This window comes from Pleurodeles waltl, chromosome 1_1 (assembly GCF_031143425.1).
Source record: "Pleurodeles waltl isolate 20211129_DDA chromosome 1_1, aPleWal1.hap1.20221129, whole genome shotgun sequence".
Lineage (NCBI taxonomy): Eukaryota > Metazoa > Chordata > Amphibia > Caudata > Salamandridae > Pleurodeles > Pleurodeles waltl.
The window spans coordinates 13,231,582-13,256,935 of record NC_090436.1 but is presented as its reverse complement, the minus strand read 5'-3'; the positions used below and the strand labels follow the sequence as shown (position 1 = coordinate 13,256,935).

The 25,354-nt window shown below is 48.6% G+C and overlaps 1 protein-coding gene across 1 annotated transcript in view; it reads left to right on the top strand.

The window, feature by feature from the left end:
• The window catches only part of LOC138301510 (fibroblast growth factor 18-like), a 161,521-nt gene that overhangs the window by 67,107 nt on the left and 69,060 nt on the right, over nucleotides 1–25,354 (top strand). The window contains exon 2 of the mRNA XM_069199186.1: nucleotides 9,660–9,690. Coding sequence (XP_069055287.1) covers nucleotides 9,660–9,690 — 31 coding nt within the window. The remainder of the gene's footprint in view (nucleotides 1–9,659; nucleotides 9,691–25,354) is intronic.

Genomic DNA, 25,354 nt, shown 5'->3' with positions numbered 1-25,354 from the left:
CACACAAGAAATCCTCAGTGAGTGCACAGGAGCCGGAGTAGCTGCAAAACACGCGGTTCCCAGCAATGCAGTCTGGCGTGGGGAGGCAAGGACTTACCTCCACCAAACTTGGACTGAAGAGTCACTGGACTGTGGGAGTCACTTGGACAGAGTTGCTGGGTTCAACGTACCTCGCTCGTCATGCTGAGAGGAGACCCAGGGTACCGGTGATGCAGTTATTTGGTGCCTGCGGTTGCAGGGGGAAGATTCTGTCTACCCACGGGAGATTTCTTCTGAGCTTTTAGTGCAGAGAGGAGGCAGACTACCCCCACAGCATGCACCACCAGGAAAACAGTCGAGAAGGCGGCAGGATCAGCGTTACAATGTCGCAGTAGTCGTCTTTGCTACTTTGTTGCAGTTTTGCAGGCTTCCAGCGCGGTCAGCAGTCGATTCCTTGGCAGAAGGTGAAGAGAGAGATGCAGAGGAACTCTGATGAGCTCTTGCATTCGTTATCTAAGGAATTCCCCAAAGCAGAGACCCTAAATAGCCAGAAAAGGAGGTTTGGCTACCTAGGAGAGAGGATAGGCTAGCAACACCTGAAGGAGCCTATCAGAAGGAGTCTCTGACGTCACCTGCTGGCCCTGGCCACTCAGAGCAGTCCAGTGTGCCAGCAGCACCTCTGTTTCCAAGATGGCAGAGGTCTGAAGCACACTGGAGGAGCTCTGGGAGGTGCAGGTCAGGGTAGTGGTCACTCCCCTTTCCTTTGTCCAGTTTTGCGCCAGAGCAGGGCTGAGGGATCCCTGAACCGGTGTAGACTGGCTTATGCAGAGATGGGCACCATCTGTGCCCATCAAAGCATTTCCAGAGGCTGGGGGAGGCTACTCCTCTCCAGCCCTGACACCTTATTCCAAAGGGAGAGGGTGTAACACCCTCTCTCTGAGAAGGTCCTTTGTTCTGCCTTCCTGGGCCAAGCCTGGCTGGACCCCACGAGGGCAGAAACCTGTCTGAGGGGTTGGCAGCAGCTGCAGTGAAACCCCGGGAAAGGCAGTTTGGCAGTACCCGGGTCTGTGCTAGAGACCCGGGGAATCATGGGATTGTCTCTCCAATACCAGGATGGCATTGGTGGGGCAATTCCATGATCTTAGACATGTTACATGGCCATATTCGGAGTTACCATTGTGAAGCTATACATAGGTAGTGACCTATGTATAGTGCACGCGTGTAATGGTGTCCCCGCACTCACAAAGTCCGGGGAGTTGGCCCTGAACAATGTGGGGGCACCTTGGCTAGTGCCAGGGTGCCCACACACTAAGTAACTTAGCACCCAACCTTTACCAGGTAAAGGGTAGACATGTAGGTGACTTATAAGTTACTTAAGTGCAGTGTAAAATGGCTGTGAAATAACGTGGACGTTATTTCACTCAGGCTGCAGTGGCAGGCCTGTGTAAGAATTGTCAGAGCTCCCTATGGGTGGCAAAAGAAATGCTGCAGCCCATAGGGATCTCCTGGAACCCCAATACCCTGGGTACCTCAGTACCATATACTAGGGAATTATAAGGGTGTTCCAGTATGCCAATGTAAATTGGTAAAATTGGTCACTAGCCTGTTAGTGACAATTTGGAAAGAAATGAGAGAGCATAACCACTGAGGTTCTGATTAGCAGAGCCTCAGTGAGACAGTTAGTCATAACACAGGTAACACATACAGGGCACACTTATGAGCACTGGGGCCCTGGCTGGCAGGGTCCCAGTGACACATACAACTAAAACAACATATATACAGTGAAATATGGGGGTAACATGCCAGGCAAGATGGTACTTTCCTACACATGCTGAAGAGCAACTTAACCGGTATGCAGTACAAAGCCATTACCTCTCACAAAGGCGAGTCCTGTTGGCTTTGCCAGTGCTTGTCATGCCAGTGGGGGCATCTCAGACGTAGAGTACTGCACACAGTACAGTATAGTATTGTATTGGGCCCACTCAATTCAAGATACGAAACAAGAATATGAAGCAGAGGGAGGGATAGCAACATACATTTAACGTCTAAAACACGTAAGTTATATTCACTTAATGAAACCAGTCCTAATCACATTTCAGAGTATTTCTTGGTCTTAACAGTCCTTCCTCTATTTCTGCTCTTCCGTTGCACTATGGTCTTTGTAGTTCTATATTTAGCAGTTAATCTGCTGCTTCACAGGTTCACTGAGTCCTTTGTTCAGTATTTTATATACTGAGGTCCCAGTGCATTATGGTCTTTGTAGTTCTATATTTAGCAGTTAATCTGCTGCTTCACATGTTCACTGAGTCCTTGGTTCAGTATTTTATATACTGAGGTCCCAGTGCATTATGGTCTTTGTAGTTCTATATTTAGCAGTTAATCTGCTGCTTCACATGTTCACTGAGTCCTTGGTTCAGTATCTAATATACTGAATTCCCAATGCATTATGGTCATGGTAGTATATCATGTGGTGACCTGTGTCCTGCCGTGTTCCTTCAGTGCAAGTGTTTCTCTCAGTGTTACTATTCATGCAGTAACATTTTCTCATCTCCTGCTTCAAGTCAACTCCAGAAGGCTCCTGTTTGGTCTCAATTGTTATATAAAAGTTTTTGTGGAATTAGTTTACTTTTGAGGTTTGATGGCTCTTTGATCCCGACCCAATTGATTCCTTAGATTCTTTTATTTAAAGAAAGACCATGAAAGTTAGAACATCTTCACCTCAGGAAGCTTAGGGGCAGATTTACAAGAAAGTGTGCCCACCTATCAGTCCCTAACGATACCATGGGTGCGCCGTATTTACAATAGCATGTGGGATCATTAGCGTGATAGCAGTTTTTGACACTAGTGCAGTAAAGCACAGGGAGGTCCATTGATTACAATGAGTGTGTGATTTTAACACCTGCTCTGAGCAGGAGTTTAAAATGACAGAAAAAATGGTGCAGTGAAATGTTGTAAATTTCACTGCACAATTTTTTCTGGCCTCCCTGCACTGGAACCCCCCACTTCCATACATTATGCCTGACGCAGGCATAATGTGGCCAAGGATTTACAAAGTGGCGCAATGCAGGCATGTGGCAGAAAAGCCATCTTAATATAAAAAAAATCACGCTATGGCACAACTAATGTGGCACAAGGCGCTTGTTAATATTCCCCTAAGTGCCTCGAATTGGGATTGACTAGGATCTGGGGAAGAGCGCTGGGCAAGGCGTTGGTCTGGTGTAGTGTCTTGTAAAGATCTCCTGGCCCAACAGCATTCTTTCTTGGGGAAATTCAGAATAAATCCTACTGCCCTGATGTCACTCATGTGCCATAAACTGTAAAGACCCCACCCTAATAATGTTATGTTAACAGAACTTTGTAAAGCACCGTGTCGTCATTAGCATGACTTTGCGGCACTATCTGCTTCAAAGGGAAAACTGTGCAGATGTTCAAAGTTAAAAGTATTTCCCTTTGTATTCCAAATAAGCTTGATATTGAAAAATATACAATATTGTGCAACGTATCCTGGGGTGAGTGTGGTACAATGTCTGAGCCTGGAGCTTGCATGGAGTATGTCTGCATCTTTCACGGGTTTTAAATGTGGGCCTGTGCAGGCGCTCCCGGCGGCTGGAACTGGTCTTAAAATCAACCTGATGAGTTACCTGTAGGATCAGTGGATGGGCAGAGGGGTGGGAACAGGTGACCGTGTTGTTGTTGACTGTTTATTGAATGTATGGTGTGTACTACAAAAGATGTTCTCTTTGGCCATTTTCACCAGTCGGCAGCAGGTACCTGGTACACCTAGGGGGCACATTTTTGAAGAATTGGTGTAAAGTAGCACCGCAAGGCTTATTCGTGCACTACCCTATGCCAATTCAAAACGGCAGAAATGCTCCGTATCTACGAGACACTCTGCGTTCCTGTCTTCTTCCACTGCGCTGGCACACCATTGGCTGTCTTGCGCCAATGCAGGCACCTTTGCACCATGGTGCAAGGGTGTCTGAGTTGTCGGCAGGATTGTTTCTGTGCAGGAAGGGGCACCATCCTGTGCAAAAACAATCCAGGTAGGCGTTTTCCTTCTTTGAGTGTTGCAGAATGTAGTACACATGCTGGGGAGGAACCGGGAGCGGCCCGAGACTCTCCAGCTCACACAGTGTGCCCACTACCTTTATCGACCATCCTGTAAAAGAAGAAACTGGTAACTCAACTGTGTGATTTTATATGCATTTTTACAGGTGGCCTTCCATTGATTCCTATGGTGCGTAATTATGCACAGAAAGACTAACTTTATTAAAAGTTTGAAAAATCATAACTCAAAAAGTTCTCAATGAATCTTAACCATCTTGGTCTTAAAAATGTAATAGAAATCTGAAGTAGTTTTATAAATTTAGGAGCATATTTATAGGCCCCTAGCGCCACAGGAGTGTCACTTTTCATGACGATCCTGTGGCGCTAAGCACTGCGCCATATTTACAAGGTGGCATTAAGCCACTATTTGTAAATACGGCCCCTTCCCATCTAGCACTGTGCATGGAAGGGGCATGCAATGGGTGTTGGTGTGGGCGTTCCTGCTGCAACACCCATTGCATTCTGATGCTGCCTCAGATTTATGAAATGTGGTTATGTAGGAGGCTGGACTGGCTTGTAGTAAGTACCTAGGGGTACTTACACCTTGCACCAGGCCCAGTTATCCCTTATTAGTGTATAGGGTGTCTAGCAGCTTAGGCTGATAGATAATGGTAGCTTAGCAGAGCAGCTTAGGCTGAACTACGAGACGAGTGAAGCTCCTACAGTACCACTAGTGTCATATGCACAATATCATAAGAGAACACAATACACAGATATACTAAAAATAAAGGTACTTTATTTTTATGACAATATGCCAAAAGTATCTCAGTGAGTACCCTCAGTATGAGGATAGCAAATATACACAAGATATATGTACACAATACCAAAATATGCAGTAATAGTATTAGAAAACAGTGCAAACAATGTATAGTTACAAAAAGAAGCAATGGGGACACATAGGGATAGGGGCAACACAAACCATATACTCCAAAAGTGGAATGCGAACCACAAATGGACCCCAAACCTATGTGACCTTGTAGAGGGTCGCTGGGACTGTAAGAAAACAGTGAGGGTTAGAAAAATAGCCCTCCCCAAGACCCTGAAAAGTGAGTGCAAAGTGCACTAAAGTTCCCCCAAGAGCACAGAAGTCGTGATAGGGGATTTCTGCAGGAAAGACCAACACCAGCAATGCAACAACGATGGATTTCCAGACTGGAGTACCTGTGGAACAAGGGGACCAAGTCCAAAAGTCACGATCAAGTCGAGAGTGGGCAGATGCCCAGGAAATGCCAGCTGTGGGTGCAAAGAAGCTGCTACTAGGAAGTAGAAGCTGAGGATTCTGCAGGAACGACAAGGGCTAGAAACTTCCCCTTTGGAGGATGGATGTCCCACGTCGTGAAGAGTCGTGCAAAAGTGTTTTCCCGCCGAAATACCGCAAACAAGCCTTGCTAGCTGCAAGCTTGCGGTTTAGGGTTTTTGGATGCTGATGTGGCCCAGGAGGGACCAGGATGTCGCAAATTGCGTGAGGGGACAGAGGGGGCGTCCAGCAAGACAAGGAACCCTCTCAGAAGCAAGCAGAACCCAGAGAAGTGCCGGAACAGGCACTACAAAGTGGAGTGAAATGGTGCTCACCCGAAGTTGCACAAGAGAGTCCCACGCCGCCGGAGGACAACTCAGGAGGTCGTGCAATGCAGGTTAGAGTGCCGTGGACCCAGGCTTGGCTGTGCACAAAGGATTCCCCCTTTGGAATGTGCACAGGAGCCGGAGTAGCTGCAAAAGACGCGGTTCCCAGCAATGCAGTCTGGCGTGGGGAGGCAAGGACTTACCTCCACCAAACTTGGACTGAAGAGTCACTGCACTGTGGGAGTCACTTGGACAGAGTTGCTGGATTCAAGGGACATCGCTCGTTGTGCTGAGAGGAGACCCAGGGGACCGGTGATGCAGTTCTTTGGTGCCTGCGGTTGCAGGGGGAAGATTCCGTCAACCCACGGGAGATTTCTTCGGAGCTTCTAGTGCAGAGAGGAGGCAGACTACCCCCACAGCATGCACCACCAGGAAAACAGTCGAGAAGGCGGCAGGATCAGCGTTACAGAGTTGCAGTAGTCGTCTTCACTACTTTGTTGCAGTTTTGCAGGCTTCCAGCGCGGTCAGCAGTCGATTCCTTGGCAGAAGGTGAAGAGAGAGATGCAGAGGAACTCGGATGAGCTCTTGCATTCGTTCTCTGAAGAATTCCCCAGAGCAGAGACCCTAAATAGCCAGAAAAGAGGGTTTGGCTACTTAGGAGAGAAGATAGGCTAGCAACACCTGAAGGAGCCTATCAGAAGGAGTCTCTGACGTCACCTGCTGGCCCTGGCTACTCGGAGCAGTCCAGTGTGCCAGCAGCACCTCTGTTTCCAAGATGGCAGAGGTCTGGAGCACACTGGAGGAGCTCTGGGCACCTCCCAGGGGAGGTGCAGGTCAGGGGAGTGGTCACTCCCCTTCCCTTTGTCCAGTTTCGCGCCAGAGCAGGGCTGGGGGATCCCCGAACCGGTGTAGACTGGCTTATGCAGAAATGGGCACCATGTGTGCCCATGAAAGCATTTCCAGAGGCTGGGGGAGGCTACTCCTCCCCTGCCTTAACACCATTTTCCAAAGGGAGAGGGTGTAACACCCTCTCTCTGAGGAAGTCCTTTGTTCTGCCTTCCTGGGCCAGGCCTGGCTGGACCCCAGGAGGGCAGAAACCTGTCTGAGGGCTTGGCAGCAGCAGCAGCTGCAGTGAAACCCCTGAAAAGGCAGTTTAGCAGTACCCGGGTCTGTGCTACAGACCCGTGGGATCATGGGATTGTGCCAACAATGCCAGGATGGCATAGAGGGGGCAATTCCATGATCTTAGACATGTTACATGGCCATATTCGGAGTTACCATTGTGAAGCTACACATAGGTAGTGAGCTATATGTCGTGCACGCGTGTAATGGTGTCCCCGGACTCACAAAGCCCAGGGAATTGGCCCTGAACAATGTGGGGGCACCTTGGCTTGTGCAAGGGTGCCCACACACTAAGTAACTTAGCACCCAACCGCTACCAGGTAAAGGTTAGACATATAGGTGACTTATAAGTTACTTAAGGGCAGTGTAAAATGGCTGTGAAATAACGTGGACGTTATTTCACTCAGGCTGAAGTGGCAGGCCTGTGTAAGAATTGTCAGAGCTCCCCATGGGTGGCAAAAGAAATGCTGCAGCCCATAGGGATCTCCTGGAACCCCAACACCCTGGGTACCTCAGTACCATATACTAGGGAATTATAAGGGTGTTCCAGTATGCCAATGTAAATTGGTAAAATTGGTCACTAGCCTGTTAGTGACAATTTGTAAAGAGAGAGCATAACCACTGAGGTTCTGGTTAGCAGAGCCTCAGTGAGACAGTTAGGCATCACACAGGGAACACATACCTATAGGTCACAAACTTATGAGCACTGGGGTCCTGGCTAGCAGGGTCCCAGTGACACATAACAACCATACTGAAAACATAGGGTTTTCACTATGAGCACTGGGCCCTGGCTAGCAGGATAGCAGTGAGACAGTGAAAACACCCTGACATACACTCACAAACAGGCCAAAAGTGGGGGTAACAAGGCTAGAAAGAGGCTACTTTCTCACAGGTTAAGCTTAGGCAGCGCCAAAATCTAACTCTAGGCCAGGGGTGGTGTTAGCAGGGCACAACGAGGAGGAATACTTTTATTCCTCCTCGTTTTTTGCTTTTTGTATGCATTCTGCAGCATGCATAGAAAGAGCAAAATGCCAAAAATTATTGTTTATGTGCGGGAAGGGGTCCCTTCCTGCACATAAACAATCATTTGAAAATGACGCTTTGGCACTTCTGTGTGTGCTGCATTGTGCCAAAGCACCATTAGTGATTGTTTATGTGCAGGAAGGGACACCTTCCTGCACATAAACAATCATCCCCTCAACGCAGACATCCTTGCACGATGGTGCAAGGATGCCTGCGTTGGTGCTGGCAGCTGAATTTAGCGCCAGCGCAGGGGGCAACACAGGAGTGTGGCGTATTCACTTAAATACGGCGCATCCCTGCGTTTCTAAAGTGATGCAGCGCAGCGCTGGCAATTGTGGCGCCCCACCGCGCTATGCAACTTTTCCAGAATCTGGTCCTTGGTTTCGGGTTATTCATTGAGTGTGTGTGGTGGATGATTGGATTTGTGAGTACAACAAATACTTACACATCTCCTGGATTAGCCTAACTGCTCGACCAGCTACCTCCAAAATTGGAGCATTAGGTGGTCAGATTTTTACTTCTGGACACCAGCGTGTGGTTGCCCGGACCCCCTGCACAGTGTGCCTAGGTTTGCACACTACGTAGAGGGCCAGCCTCCTACAGTGGCTTTGCGTGGCCTCGTAGACATGGGTCTGCATTCTGAGCCGCCGGAACGTCTTAAAAGTGACTCATGGGGGGTGCAAGGGTAAATATGCCCAAGAGCGTAGTTTATATTCAATTACATAAAGTCCCCGTATGACGACGGTGGCGCATGACTAAGATGGCAGCATGTGTAGCTGTTTATGTGGTTTATTCTTAAACTATGAATAATATAGTTTTATTTGAAATTGAACACTTTTAACTGCCATGACATACTATGCTAAAAACAAAGGGGCATATTAACAAGCCCGTGCGCCTCCTTGTGCCACCCAGCGTAATTTTTTAATTGTAATTGTATTTATATAGCACTTATTACCCCAGACGAAGTGTCAAAGCGATTTTCGGCAAGTAGCGCGCTACTCCGGTACCCGAAAGGATTAGTGGTGGATTAGCGTAGGGACATATGAGTACAGTGTTAGTATTAGTATGAGTTAATTTGAGCGGAGAATATGTGAGTTTGTTAGCGGGTTTGAATAGAGTAATGGAGGGATAGAGGAGGGAAGAATCCAGAAGTGTTAATTGGGAGTTTATAGTAATAGGATGAGGTTGGGGATGAATAAAGGAGAGACGGAGGAGGGAAGAGTCTGTAGAAAGGAGTGTTAAGGAGGTGTTTTCCCCGCGCCATATTTACAAAGTTGCGGAATGCAAGCATTGCATCACTTTGTAACCCCTTGGTCCACATTATGCCTGTGCCAGGTATAATGAATGCAAGGGGAGGCGTTCTCCCATTAGGGGGCCCAGAAAAATGGCACAGTGACATTTACAAGCTGCACCATTTCCAGTGTCATTTTCAACGCCTGCCGAAGGCGTTAAAGTGACGCTCCTATTGTTTTCAACGGGCCTCCCTTCACTTTTGCAGGATTAGTGCCATCATTTTTGGCGCTAATTCTGCAAAGCGCCACATTAGCGTCAACATTCTTGATGCTATTGTCCAAATGTGTGCCATGCTGCGCCGTATTGTAAATACGCCGCACACATGGTGTTCTTGGGGGCCACAGTGGTTTGCGCAAGAAAAGTGTTGCATTATCTATGATGCACCACTTTGTTGTAAATATCCCCCCAGATTTTACTGCAAAGACAAAGGTTACGTGGCAAAGTAAAGTTCGTTTGCCTCTTCCTCCGGGCCCTCTCCCTACGTCAAGTAGCGTTCACTGCAGTCCATTTTCTATTCCTGTGTTTTTTGCCACTTTATGCTTCTGTTGATAGTTGTCCTTCCTCTCTTTCAGGTGCCTGCAGTTCCTGGTCCTTTACCTGCAGGTAAGTGGTAATAAACTGTTCTGCATGAGCACTCACTGGCTACTCAGGTGTCTCTGCTCCGTCTTTGAGATTGTGAAAGTTCTCTTTCATGGTTGCTTCCTAAAGCTTTGGATTGTTGTGGCATTGTGGCTTCAGAGAACTTAGTCGCATGGAGATGTTAAGCAGCCTTCTGCTGTCTGGGGCCCATGTTTATCATGTTTTCACGCAATGGAGCAAGACACTTTCCTGCGCTGCTTGAAAGGGAGAGGGCAGGAATGCACCATATTCGTTATTATGTGGTGCATTCCTGTATTCTCCTTGCACTGGTGCACTTTTGGATGCCTAGCACAAACACAGCTACCCTTACGTCATGGTGCAAGGGGGCCTGCGTTGCATGCTGGATTGTTTTTGTGCAGGAAGGGACACTTTCCTGCACAAAAACAATCCTCTGAGGCATTTTCCTCTTTATATGTGTGCTGCAAAATGCAGCACAGGTAGAAAAAGCAAAAAAACGAAAAGAGAAATAAGAAATTTCTCCTTGTAGCTCCTCCCTTGGAAGGCGTAGCATTTTGACGCATTCCCAGATATACCACTCATGGTAAGTCTGAGAATGCACCAAAACCCATGAGTGGATGCATAGGAACACTCATGCTCCACCTATGGAACACCTCCCTCCCTGCCTTGTGTTACTCCAGTTTTACCAAGCTCTGCATGACCACGCAAGGTGGCCTTGTAAATCTGACGTTAGTGTTTTGTTGCCCTTGTGCTACTTTGCGTGATGCAAAGGCAATGCAACACTTTGATAGACAGACTTAAGGCGGCAGTAGATGGTTCCACCATGACCCCTTTAACTTTTCTCTGAAGAATGGCCAAGCACACTTGTTGTTTTAACCTTCCCAGTTATGGCCGACAAGGAGGTTTATAGCTGTTTCTGGTGACTGTTCACCTGTTACTGTGTCACAGGAGTGTGTGTCAGTGTGTGCCCAATAAGCATTCTACAGATATGTACCCTGCGTTTTAGGCACCTGACTGTTTCTCCTTTAAGTAAACAGAGCATGTGACTCTTGCCATCAGGGATTTGTGGCTGTAAAGTTAATGCCTGCTGACCAAGCAGGGTATAGGATTCAGCACCTTCTGCTGTACGGCTCGCAGTGCATTATCAGAATATCCGCATCACCAATTAACATCTTAAGACAAGCACGGTGTGCAGTGTTTTGTACTGGATTGCATTGTGTTGAGTTGTGTTGGGTTGAGTTGAGTTGAGTTGGATTGGGTTTGGATGAAATGCAATGGGATCTACTGAGTTGTGATGTGTTAGGGTTGCCTTTTGCTCTGCTGTGTGTGCTTAGTTATCCTTGACTGTGTTCACCTCTTTTGTGCTAATTTGTGATGTGTGGAGGTTTTGTTGCAGATGGTTGTATTGGGTCTTATTGTATTGGGTTTTGCTGAGTGACTCGGTTGGGCTGTGTTGTGTTGCATTTTTTGCAATTGGGTTGAACAGAGTTGCTTTCTCTTGTCTTATACTATTTTTCCATGTGACGGGATTTGCAGAGTTTTGACGTTAAGCTGAATTGTGTAGAGCTGCACTGGGTCATGGTTTTTTGTGCTACACTAAAGTTGGGGTGCGTCATGCTATATTATAAGGCTCTTATTACAGTGTGTTACACTGCATGCAGTGTCGAATCACTCATTCTATAGGATATGTACATCCAGGTCTGGCCACTCCCCCAGCCTGACATTGAGTCAGTCTAAGTATCCCTGACACTCTCTACACATCCCTTGACATTATATACACATAGGCCCATATTTGTGGGCAATCGGCATAGGACAACACCGTAAGTCTTCTTCCTGCACTGCCTGACAACAGTATGAAAGAGTGCATGAAATACGGTGCATTCCTATTCTATCCCCCTGCGCCGGTGCACAATTTGCTGCCAAGTGACTACACAGGCGCCCTCGCTCCATAGTGCAAGAGTGCCTGCGTTGCATGCAGGGTTTGTGCAGGGAGGGGCACATTCCTGCACAAAAACAATCCCAAAAGGCATTTTCCTCTTTCTATGTGTGCTGCAGAATGCAACACACGTGGAAGCAGGAAAAAACAAGGAGAGATGAAAATATTTCTCCTCGTTATGCCTGTTCTGGGGAGGCGTGAAGTTTTGATGCTGCCCCAGGTTTTTGTCATTAAGTAACTTTGGGGCAGTGTCAAAATCCATGGGTGTTGCATGAAAAAACCCTCCGTAATGCACATGGAACCCCCCCGGTGCAGAGTAAGGACGCACAGTGACTTGCGTTACTTTGCCTTACTCCATATCTATGAGTCCCTTAAAAGCCACACAAATTGGCATTGGTGATGTCATACATATGGCTGAGAGGCTTGCGTGGCCGCTGCGTAAAAAAAAGTGATGCCCCGGCTGTGCAGGCCTCTTGTAAATACGCCCCATCATGCGAAGTGACTTGTAGGCTCAGCCAGCTGACATTGCCCATCCGCCTGAAGCGAAGAGTCAGCACTATACTACGACATGCGTCATTCCACGGGTGGGCATGATCCAGCCTGGCACTCCGCATAGGGCCAATCCCATGAATATAGGGCACACCTCAATCTTTCAGAAACATTGAGGACCCGTCTGCAAGGCCAGCACTCATCTCTACTATCACAAGGTGTGTGGGAAGGAGAACCTTCCAGGAAGCAAAGAATTAAGTACAGGTTGGCGAACCAGAAGACACTTAATAACACACATTAGGTCGCGCCACAGACTGGAGGTGGGCACGGAGCTTAAGGAGGAATATCAGCCCGTGCCCAAGAATTTCACAGGTTGTAAGTGATAATCAAATAAGCTGTCATTATCATGGCTTCTCCTGGTTATTATCACACGTGGTTAACCCAGCATCCCTTAAGCATCAAGGATGATGTCTGCCTGGGCACAGCTCAGGGCTGGCAATGGGCCTCTGGGCTCACAGTGCCCACATCAAGGATGATGTCTCCCTGGGCACAGCTCAGGGGTGTGTAGGCTCCTCTGGGCTCACGGTGCCCATTTGTGTAAATAAATATCATGCATTGGTTGTGTTTGTCTGGTCGATAGCCTCATCAGTGGTGGAAAGAGATGATATGGGACAAGGTCAGGAAGACACAGAAAGATCTTGAACAACAGTGGAAACAAGAGAGATACCTAAGAACACAAAAAAAGAAAGAAAGAAAATAAAGACAGTTTCAATGTACTCTAGTGTTTACCTTGCAGTAACTGAGAACAGATTAGTAAGGGCTAAACCTGGCTTCCTTTCTTAACCAAACTGCATGATCTTAGGCAAATCATACAGGTGGGTGAGATGCATATTTTGCACGCATGATTTTGCAAAGTTTACAAAATATATAATTTGCAAAAGTTGCAAGGTTTGTACAGCTCTTGTGTAAAGTTTGTTTTGCAGGTTAAAATCAATGGGGAAATATTTTTGCCTTAGAATTTTCCCTCAAAACAATTTTCATTACTATTTTTATTTGTACAATTCTTCCTTTACTTCATTCTTTGTCTTTCTTTTATTGTCACCCAGGTGATTTGAAAAAAAGTCAGAAGAATACAGTTGAAAAACGTGGCAAGTATATGTATATTCACTAAAAAAAACAAAGGTTACAGGGACGTTATAGTTAGGTTCTGAATTTGCTAGTACAAAACGGTAGAAATTCAGCAGTTATAGTTATAGTTAGCTCAAGTAACTATAACTCGCTCCCTAAGGTAACTATAACTTGCACCCCCCACCATGCTCAGTTTTCTCATCAAAATTTTATTGTAAATGTTGCAGTGATAATGTCAATGATGCCATAGAAGGTGTCATCAATGATGTAATATGTCGAGTAATTAGCTATGCATTTCGAAGGCGCGAGTTGTAGTTACCTTAGGGAGTGAGTTATAGTTACTTGAGCTAACCATAACTTAAACTGCTGAATTTCTTCGGTTTTGTACGAGAAAATTCAGAACCTAATTATAACGTTCCTGTAACCTTTGTTTTTTTTCAGTGAATTTCTATGTTTTTTTAGCATGCACAAAAGTAAATATAACCAGCGCCATGCACGGTGCGGGGGTGGCCGCAGCGTCTGGCCTATGGACAGGCCCAATGGACAACCCTCCTGCATGCACCCAAATTCAAGCTGAACACGGCCACAGTGGGTCTTTTTTTTCAATTTTTCTCTAGAATCGTGGATCCACTGCGTGGATCAGCAGATCTGCCAAACGGATGGAAAATAAATTGGACAATTTGTTTGCACATGGGTGTCCTTTTGTGTTTTGTGTTTTTGAACTCTTCTTCTCCCACCCGAGCCGATGCAACAAACAAAATGGTGACCACAACTTTTCTGTCAGGTTGCTGCCAGCCAATCGGGGCCTTGTTTTTCTCCCGTATCTGTGAATCCTCCGCGTCCCTATAAACTCAATATTTGTAACCTTAAATAACTCCAAATCTACTGAACTGAGTTACACCAAATCACACAACGCACAATCCGTGTGCCAACATCTAGCTTCCTGACACATTTGGTGTAATTCTGATCAGCGGTTCGGGCTGTAGGCGTGTTTAAAGACCCTATGGAAAGATGAGCGGAGAAACCCCTCCCCCCTTTTTGCGGCCCCCTCTTGATAGGTCCCCCCAAAACTTTCAAGACAGCAACTGAACTGATTGTAGTATACGTTTCGAAAGTGTCCTGATGATTGGTAAATTGTTACCAAAATTATTGGCGAAACAAAAAACACGCTTCCTATGGAATCTAGGTCCTTATTATATTATTATAACTACCTACTGGCGACCGCCAGTAGGTGATATGTATATATAGTAAGGAAATAGAATAAAAAAAATAAAAAAATTAACTTAAAAATCCATAGTTAGGCTCTCATTTTAACCATATAAAGCCATAGAAATGCACTTGTTAGAGTTGGAGTTATCTCAAGTAACTATAACTCGTGCCCTAAGGTAACTATAACTCGGGTCCCCGCCAAGCACAGTTTTTTCGGCAAGAAATTTAGTGCAAATATTACATTGATATTATCAATGATGTTATCAAAGATGTCATGAGTGCTGTAATTTGTGAGGTAATTGGCCTGCGGCCCCCCCTTATATACATCCAACCTTGTGCCACGCAGCCAGTCCTTGCGTCCAACTACCCTAACCACCTAACCCCTTTGGCCATGCACAGCGGGAGTTGGCCATAGGTCCCCCTGGCCCCCCTTCCCCGGCCAATTTCAGCCTCATTCCCCGGGACTTGGCCTTCTAAAATTTTTTGGGGAGGGGGAGCCCAGCGACCCCCCTACCCTGGCTCAATACGACCCTCAGGACCCCATCCTCTAGAACCCGGCATTAATTTATTTTATTTTCATGGGGGGAGGGGGCCGCGTGCACCCTCCCCAGGTCAACCTTGGTCCTGGGGACTTATTTATTTTTTTATTTTATTTTTTTGATTTTATTTTGCGCAATCATGGCCCGTACGGATCAGAGTGCTTTACAGAAAGCAGAACATATCAATAAACAACGGATATATATGTGTAGCATTAAAGGTGGAGTTAGAGCGCTTCACACATATTCATTGTAAAGTATAGTGCTGACAGGGAGGTTGTAAAGGACAGCGAGCTGGGCTACAATCCTTCGTGCTGGTTGAGGTTTTTCTGCAAGAAAGGGTTACCAAATATCAAAGCTGCTTAGCCCTGAGACCACCTCATTCCTCTTCCTTCTACACTTCTGCATACAAGCCAATGCTCCCGCATCAGATGGGAGACACTGATTTCAAGGCCGGTCTCTCGTCTCCCGATTCCTGCGTGTAAATATCTGATTCCTCTGCAGCTTCAGCTGACAGGGCCTGGTCTAGGATAACTAGGAGTATACACTGCCAGTCACCTGGTCCTGCAGCCAGTGCACAGCGCTTGCATCACTCTCTCTCTGTATGCACTGCTAGTAGCCTGCTCCTGCAGGCCTGTGCACAGCACTTGCGTCACTCTCTCTGTGTATGCACCGCCAGTCACCTGGTCCTGCAGCCAGTGCACAGCGCTTGCATCACTCTCTCTCTGTATGCACTGCTAGTAGCCTGCTCCTGCAGGCCTGTGCACACCGCTGCATCACTCTCTGTGTATGGACTGCCAGTCACCTGCTCCTGCAGGCCTGTGCACAGCACTTGCGTCACTCTCTCTGTGTATACACTGCCAGTAACCTGCTCCTGCAAGCCGGTGCACAGCGCTTGCATCTCTCTCTCTGTATGCACTGACAGTAACCTGCTCCTGCCGGCCAGTGCACAGCGCTCCCATCACTCGCTCTCTGTATGCACTGCCAGTAACCTGCTCCTGCAGGCCAGTGCACAGCGCTTGCATCACTCTTTGTGTATGGACTGCCAGTAACCTGCTCCTGCAGGCCGGTGCACAGTGCTTGCATCACTCTCTCTGTGTGCACTGCCAGTAACCTGCTCCTGCAGGCCGGTGCACAGCATTTACATCACTCTATCTCTGTATGCACTGCCAGTATCCTGCTCCTGCAGGCTGGTGCACAGCGCTTGCAACACTCTCTCTCTGTATGCACTGCTAATAGCCTGCTCCTGCCGGCCAGTGCGCATCCCTTGCATCACTCTCTCTTTGTATGCACTGCCAGTAACCTGCTCCTGCAGGCCAGTGCACAGCGCTTGCATCACTCTCTCTGCATGCACCGCCAGTAACCTGCTCCTGCAGGCCTGTGCACAGCGCTTGCATCACTCACTCTCTGTGTGCCCTGCACTGCTAGTAACCAGCACCTGCAGGCCGGTGTACAGCACTTGCATCACGCTCTCTCTGTATGCACTGCCAGTTACCTGCTCCTGCAGGCCGGTACACAGCACTTGCATCACTAACTCTCTGTATACACTGCCGGTAACATGCTCCTGCAGGCCGGTGCAAAGCGTTGCATCACTCTCCCTCTGTATGCACTGCCAGTAACCTGCTCCTGCAGGCCGGTGCACAGTGCTTGCATCACACTCTCTGTATGCTGCCAGTAACCTGCTCCTGCAGGCCGGTGCACAGCACTTGCATCAGTCTCTCTGTATGCACCGCCAGTATCCTGCTCCTGCAGGCCAGTGCACAGCGCTTGCATCACTCTCTCTGTATGCACCGCCAGTAACCTGCTTCTGCAGGCCAGTGCACAGCGCTTGCATCACTCTCTCTATGCACCGCCAGTAACCTGCTCCTGCAGGCCAGTGCACAGCGATTGCATCAGTCTCTCTGTATGCACCGCCAGTATCCTGCTCCTGCAGGCCAGTGCACAGCGCTTGCATCACTCTCTCTGTATGCACCGCCAGTAACCTGCTTCTGCAGGCCGGTCAATAGTGCTTGGATGACTCTCTCTCTCTGTGCACTGCCAGTAACATGCTCCTGCAGGCTGGTGCACAGCGCTTCTATCACTCTCTCTGTACACACTGCCAGTAACCTGCTCCTGCGGGCCGGTGCACAGCATTTGCATCATTCTCTCTCTGTATGCACCACCAGTAACCTGCTCCTGCAGGCCAGTGCACAGCACTTGCATCACTCTCTCGCTCTATGCACTGCCAGTAACCTGCTCCTGCAGGCCAGTTCACAGCACTTGCGTCACTCTCTCTCTGTATGCATTGCCAGTAACCTGCTCTTGCAGGCCAGTGCACAGCGCTTGCATCACTCTCTCCCTGTATGCACCGCCAGTAACCTGCTCCTGCAGGCCGGTTCACAGCGCTGTAACCTGCTCCTGCAGGCCGGTGCACAGCGCTTCCATCACTCTCTCTGCATGCACCGCTAGTGACCTGCTCCTGCAGGCCAGTGCACAGCTCTCTCTGACTGCCATAGCGCTTTCTCCGTGCTCCTGACAGGTGAGGGTAAAAAACATACATTTGTGTTTCTAATATCCGATCCTGCAGCTGCAGACTTGCAATCCCATGCATAACAGTAACCCGATTCAAACCCCAATAGAAGCCAACGGGGGAAATAACTTCTCCCAATTTTTTTCTAGAAATCTCCCACTTTTCTCTTCTAAAACGTTGGCATGTTCGCTCTTCCTCCCACCACCCTACACTTCTGTTTCAATCACTTTCTCTCTTTAGCATAGTTTTGTTATATTTCTCTTCCTCCTAATGGTGCGGAATATGTTAAAAAACGTATAGATATATTTACATATGAAGCTCTGTTCAGGAGATGATTACATCCAATCCTCAGTGGATGATATACTATTGAAGGACGTGTCACCGCTGTTAGCTCAGAATGCCAGGATAGTTGAGGCCAGTCCTTCTTCTATTTCCATGAAACGCCTTGGCACCTGCCACCTCCTGCCACCTCCTGCCACCTCCTCCCACCTCCTGCCACCTCCTGCTACCTCCTGCCACCTCCTGCCACCTCCTCCCACCTCCTGCCACCTCCTGCCACCTCCTCCCACCTCCTGCCACCTCCTGCCACCTCCTCCCACCTCCTGCCACCTCCTGCCACCTCCTGCCACCTTCTGCCACCTCCTCCCACCTCCTGCCATCTCCTGCCACCTCCTGCCACCTCCTCCCACCTCCTGCCACCTCCTGCCACCTCCTGCCACCTCCTGCCACCTTCTGCCACCTCCTCCCACCTCCTGCCATCTCCTGCCACCTTCTGCCACCTCCTGCCACCTTCTGCCACCTCCTGCCACCTCCTGCCACCTCCTGCCACCTCCTGCTACCTCCTGCCACCTCCTGCCACCTCCTGCCACCTCCTGCCAGCGGCTTCGCCATAAAGTCACAGGAGTAAATAATAATTATCTTCGCCTCAGATAAATGGGCACATTAAGCACTCGTGCTTCGTGGCTGCTTAAACCAGTCACGTGCCAGGGCTGCTGTGGGTCTGGGCCTGGCAGTCGCCGCAAGCCTTGCCACATTTAAATTACAAGAACAAAATCCGCAACAGTAGAATTCACAGAAACCAATCGCAGCAAAAGCTGACCTTAGTCAGAGAATTTGAGAAAACTCTTTGTAAGCGAAGTTTAGCAAACTTTGTAAACTTCACAAAACTTTGCAGGTGAAATGTACATTTCATCCAACCGGAGAGGGTGGGTGACAGCAGACAGTATGGGTTCAGCTGTCCGTTGTGGGGATCGCCTGTTAAAGGGTTGCAGCTGGAGACATGGCCTGACATGAAAATAGTGCTACAGAGATCCAAATCTGTCCGGGTGCCAGAAAACCCACAATGGAGACACAAGGGCATATACATCCCCCTGCGCTGGAGCATAAATTGCTGCCTATCCTAGAGTGACCAAATTTTGAGAAGCAAAAACCAGGACAGGACAGACATAAAAGAAGGACTAAAGACATGACTCACTTTTATATCTGGCCAGTCCCGTTTTTTTGCGTAGCTTTGTGAATGTGTGCCTATACGCGTGTGTGTGTATATATACACCCACACACATATATATATATATATATACATACACACACATGTACAAGACTACATATATACATAAACATATACATACATAAATTAGCTCCGGCTTGGCCTCCCACCGTGCACACCCAACCTGCCCCCACCCACCTCTCCCTGCTTCCCACTCCGTCTCTCTGCTGGGAGCAGACATGGGACTGTGTTGCCTGATAGTGACAGATAAATTACTTTAATTATTTCATACATGGTAGGCGTCTTTAACTTATGCTTCCCTAGATGATCTGACCTTTGTACCAAAAAATGGGATATTTATTTAAAATTAGGAGAAACCTCGGGACACCGGGACAGTCCCCTAAAAAACGGAACTGTCCGGGGAGATCCGGGACATCTGGTCACCCTAGCCTAGCCCGAACGCAGGCACCCTTACATCGTGGCCCAAAGCTGTCTGTATTGCATGCAGGATTGTTTTTGTGCAGGAAAGGGCACCTTCCTGCACAAAAACAATTGTGAGAGGCGTTTTCCACTTTCTATGCGTGCTTCAGAATGCAACAGACATAGGAAGAGAAAGCAACGAGGAGAAATAAACATATTTCTCCTTGTTGCTCCAGCCTGGGAGGCGTACAGTTTTGACCCATTCCCAAATTTACAGATTCTTGTAAATCTGGGAATGCGTCAAAACCTATGGGTGTTACGTGGGAACACCCACCGCAATGCTCATGGAACGCCTCCCTGACGCAGTGTAAGGCAATGCAGCGACTTGTAGTATGTTGCCTTACTTCATATCTACGAGATCATGAAAATCCACACAAAGTGGCTTTGCGTGGCCTTGTAGATATGGGTCTGCACTATGCACCACCGGTGCGTCACAAAAAGTGATGCACCGGAAGTGCAGGGGCCTTGTAAATATGTCGTACAGTTTCCAAGTGCTTCCTGAACCGCAGTCTGCTGTGGCTCTCAAGAGTGGGTTTAGGGTGTAGGAACATCACCACTTTTTGTCTGGTATCTGATCTAATTTTGGCTGAAATTGCACTGGGTTCCTGCTGCCCAGGTCCCCAGTGCCAGATCTACTTCCCCAAAACTGCACAGTTCTTTCCTCAATTGGCAGAACCTTTACCACCCTGTGTAAGTCCCTATTAAATGATTCCCCTGGTACCTAGGGCCTGGGGTACTAAAGAGGGTCCCTAAGAACTGCAGCATGAATTGTTCCACCCTAAGGGACCCCCTCACCAAGCACATGACAGTCTGCCGTTGCAGGCTCCATGTCTTGGTGCAGACAAAGGTGAAAACATGACACAGTAGACGGCCTTTGTGTCATGTCCTCTAACACTGTGTGCAATATATGTAAGTCACCCCTCTCGCAGGCCTTACAGCCATAAGGCAGGGTGCATTATATAACATGTGAGATTATATCTGCTCAAGCAGATATGCCCCTGCTACGTCTGTCATTTCTCAGAGATAGTAAGTTACTAGGGAAGCCATTTTAAATGCATGTGCTGGACCCTGGTCATTATGAGTTCCCCACCTACATGATGGCTTCACTGAAGACAGGGATGTTTGGTATCAAACATCTCATATTGGTGAGGCTACACTGATGTCAGTGTTGGATTCACCAATACATGCATCCAGAGGGCACCTTAGAGGTGCCCTCTGAAAACCTACCAACTACTAGTGGGTTAAATGACTGGTCCTGAACAGTTCATCCACCCTAGCCACATTTCTGACCACCTAAGGTGAGAGCCAGCACTCTTGAGGGCCAGAGACAAAAGCCTGCACTGGGCGGGGGTGTTAGCACCTCCACCAGGCAGGATGGACATTTCATCTTGGGAAGCTTCAAAGGCCTAGACCCCCTGGTAATGCGACCCAGCTCTCTCCAAATGGTGGAGATGAGCAACCCCTTGTCCTGACCCCACTTTTGGTGGCAAGACAGATGGGAAAATTAGGCAGATTAAAAGATGTGCCCAATTCATGCCAGTCCCATCCCTAAGGTGGGCGAGCTCAAATGGACACTACTTTTTAAATTCCTTCATCTCGGAGTGGAAGGAATTAGGCCACTAGGGTCAGGGTTATGCCCTCTTCCCAAAGGAAGTGGTCATGGAAAGAGTGTAGTCACCCTACAGGTGGGCAACCCATTGGCTGCAATCTGGCACTCCCTGTAACACCCCTAAATTGAGTATTTAGATGGCACTCCTAAACCCCAGAACTCAGATCCTGATGACCTAAGAAGACCAAGGACAAAGAAGAGTCACACCCACAGAAGGGAAGAAAAGAAGCACCTGACCTGGTACCAACCCCACTGGCCTGTCTGCAACCCTTAACGGACTCTGCACCTAAAGACGGCTCGTCCTACAGCTGAGCTTACAGCAACCCAGGAGGACTGCCTGCAATCGAAAAACACTCAAGACTCCTGTGAGCAGTGGACCTGCTTCCTAACCAACTCCAAAGAAAGGACTCTGCAGCCCCGGGAACCCCAAAGACCTGACACCCAAAGTCATCACTGCACCCACTGTCCACGACCCGAGGTGCAGCAGACCACCGGTGTCAACAACGTTCTCCAGCTGTCCAGAGTCTGGTTTCACCCCTCCTGGACTCCATGAAGTCGCCTGCAGCCTCTGAATGCAGTCCCCCTCACCCACAGCCTCTGAGGTGAGAGAAACCCAACACCTAAAGCAACCACTCTAAACGTCGCCTGTGCCCCAAACTGAAGTGGACCCCTGGTGTCAATGATATCCCCCTGTTCTCCTGAGCTCGAGTTCACTGTGGTTTCACCTCTCCTGGACTCCACTACAATGCCTGCAGCCTCAGGCCACAGGACTCCGCAAGTGCTCCTGGACAAGGAAACCCTCCTCTAAGGGACACTAAAGCATCCATCACCCCTGGGCTCTGGTGAAGAGGACCAAAGGGGCACCTACATCCCTGAGCACACCATGTTTACAACCTACCCGTTGCTTGTCCCCGAATGGCCCCCCAGCCAGAGCCTGAAGCATAATTCCACGGAGGCCAATCCACTTTAAAGTACATTGGGCATCCAATGCCATACTACACCTCTGCACCCGGCCGCCCCAGTGCCGCCCGGAGTGACCTGTTGGTGTGGTTTTGACCCTTGCCTAGTACTCATCTTAAGTCTACAAGATTGGTCCTGCGAGTCTTTGTAAAGTGCTAATTTGCTGAATGTGTTTTCCTTAATTAGGTTAGTATTGAAGAACTCTGGAATTGCACTGTGTTGATTTTTGCAAGTAAAAAGTATTTATGCCTAAAAGGTACTCACCTTATGCCAAATGCTTAGCACTACCCTCTGATGCTCCTAATTGCTCACCCACACTACCACAAAATAGAGCATTAGTCCTGTCTACTTTTGCCTCTGCAAACCAACTGCATATCCACTGGACTCTGCACGGTGTACTTCTTTTTAGTGCACCATATAGGGAGCCAGCCTCCTACACAGGGAAATCCTCTTTCCATGGTCTCCAACTCCACCGGGTCTGGCTTGTTGGTTCAATTGTTTAAAACTTCATTCGTAGATTAAGGGGGTCATTCCGACCCTGGCGGTCATAGACCGCCAGGGCCGGGGACCGCGGATGCACCGCCAACAGGCTGGCTGTGCATCCAGGCCAATTCTGACCGCGGCGGTAAAGCCGCGGTCAGAAAAGGGAAACCGGCGGTTTCCCGCCGGTTTTCCCCTGGCCTGAAGAATCCTCCATGGCGGCGCTGCAGGCAGCACCGGCATGGGGATTCCGACCCCCTTCCCGCCAGCCTGGTTCTGGCGGTTTTGACCGCCAGAACCTGGCTGGCGGGAACGGGTGTCGTGGGGCCCCTGGGGGCCCCTGCAGTGCCCATGCCAATGGCATGGGCACTGCAGGGGCCCCATAACAGGGCCCCACAAAGATTTTCAGTGTCTGCATAGCAGACACTGAAAATCGCGACGGGTGCAACTGCACCCGTCGCACCCTTTCCACTCCGCCGGCTCCATTCGGAGCCGGCATCCTCGTGGAAGGGGGTTTCCCGCTGGGCGGGTGGGCGGCCTTCTGGCGGTTGCCCGCCAGCCCAGCAGGAAACTCAGAATGACCACCGCGGTCTTTTGACCGCGGTACGGTCTTCTGGCGGTTCCCGCTTGGCGGGCGGCTCCCGCCGCCCGCCATGATTAGAATCACCCCCTAAGTGTGTAGTCCCTGCACATAGATTCTACATTTGGGGCATGGAGGGGGCCAATGACGGCAAGTGTTCTGGGCAGGCAGTAACTCAACAGGCGGTCTGTGTAAGGACAGCAAAGCAAAGTATTCTGGGCAGGCAGCAACGTAACAGGCAGTCTGTGTAAGGAGAGCACAGTATTCTGGGGAGGCAGTAACTCAACAGGCGGTCTGTGTAAGGAGAGCAAAGTATTCTGGGGAGGCATTAACTCAACAGGCGGTCTGTGTAAGGAGAGGAAAGTATTCTGGGCAGGCAGTAACTCAACAGGCAGTCTGTGTAGGGATAGGAAAGTATTCTGGGCAGGCAGTATCTCAACAGGCGGTCTGTGTAAGGGCAGCAAAGTATTCTGCACAGGCAGTAACTCAACAGGTGGTCTGTGTAAGGAGAGCACAGTATTCTGGGGAGGCAGTAACTCAACAGGCGGTCTGTGTAAGGAGAGCAAAGTATTCTGGGGAGGCAGTAACTCAACAGGCGGTCTGTGTAAGGACAGGAAAGTATTCTGGGCAGGCAGTAACTCAACAGGCAGTCTGTGTAGGGATAGGAAAGTATTCTGGGCAGGCAGTATCTCAACAGGCGGTCTGTGTAAGGACAGCAAAGTATTCTGCGCAGGCAGTAACTCAACAGGTGGTCTGTGTAAGGACAGCAAAGAAAATTATTCTGGGAAGGCAGTAACTCAATAGGCGGTCTGTGTAGGGACTGCAAAGTATTCTGTGCAGGCAGTAACTCAACATGTGGACTGTGTAGGGACAAGAAAGTATTCTAAGTATCATTGTCGCTATAGTAAGGGAATGATATTTACACATTATGCACCCTGCAGCAAGTTAGTGGTGCTCCCCCTTCAAATGTAGGGTTCCCGTTTTATCATTCACCTGCCTGCCCATGTGCTGCGTGTGATGGGTACCACGCCCTAATCAGGGTCACCTTTTAAACCACACAAAACCGCCATGCAAGGCATGGGTAGGGAAATCCCACAATGTCCCCACGTGTGGGTAAAAACACCCAGGGACATATTTATGAGAGGGTTGCGTCACGTTTACACTACGCACTGTGGTACATGTGTGATGCAAACCTCTAAGTCAGATCTTTTAAGCTACGCAAAGCCACTTTGCATGCCTGAGTGGCTTCTAAAATGTGGAGTAACGAAAAGCAGTGCAAACTGCTGCGCTATGTTACTCTGCCCTGGGAAGGTGTTCCATGGGCATTGTGTGGGTATTCACACGCAGCTCCTATGGATTTTGATGGTTCCCCAGATTTACAAGAACTTGTATACCTGGGATGTGTTTTACATTTATTTCTCCTTCTTTCTTCCTCTTTCCAAGTGTGCTGCATTCTGCAGCACACACAGAAAGAGGAAAAAGCCTCCCAGGATTGCTTTTATGCAGGACAGTGCCTCCTCCTGCACAAACACAATCCTGCCTTCAACACAACCATGGTGCAGGGTGCCTGTGTTGGCGCTAGACCATCAAAACGGCGTCAGCGCAAGGGAAAAAGGCAGGAGTGCTCCATATTGGATAGAAACGTCTCATTCCTGCCCTTTCCCTGTGATGCCGGCAGAGTAGGAAGGTGAATTGCTGCCCTGCACCACAAACCTCATAAATATACTCCTAGGTCACGGGTACTAGGTAGCACTCTCCTAGGCAAAATGGCAAAGACCCAGGTAACTGGTCACTACCTTCCAGGAGGTGACCCGTTACTCCTGAGACTCCCGAACGTTTCTAGCCAACAGGGCAACGTACACAAACTGCACACACCAACACTTTTTGCATTTTCAGAAATTAGTATAATTTGATGCATTTCAGGCAGCTGATTCACCTGCAATTATGCTGATTTGAAGCATTTTTAACCCAATTGAGTGCAATTTGGGACTGGCTGTGGGAACGTAACTTGCTATTTATAGGCACTGAATGGGTTTGTTTTGGAAAAAAGACTGAGCTGTAGATTGAACAGTGAAGGGACAATCATGGTTCAGGTGCTGCATCTGCAGAGTGACAGCAGAAATCTTCTTTGGTTTCTTTGCATTTTTTTCAACCTTTCCTGTTCTGTCCACGTGGCAATCAGGCCCAGATTTACAAAGATTGTGCACTGGGCATGCAGCACTTTTTTGATGCAACACTGCTGAGAAATCTTTTTTGTTATTTACAAAG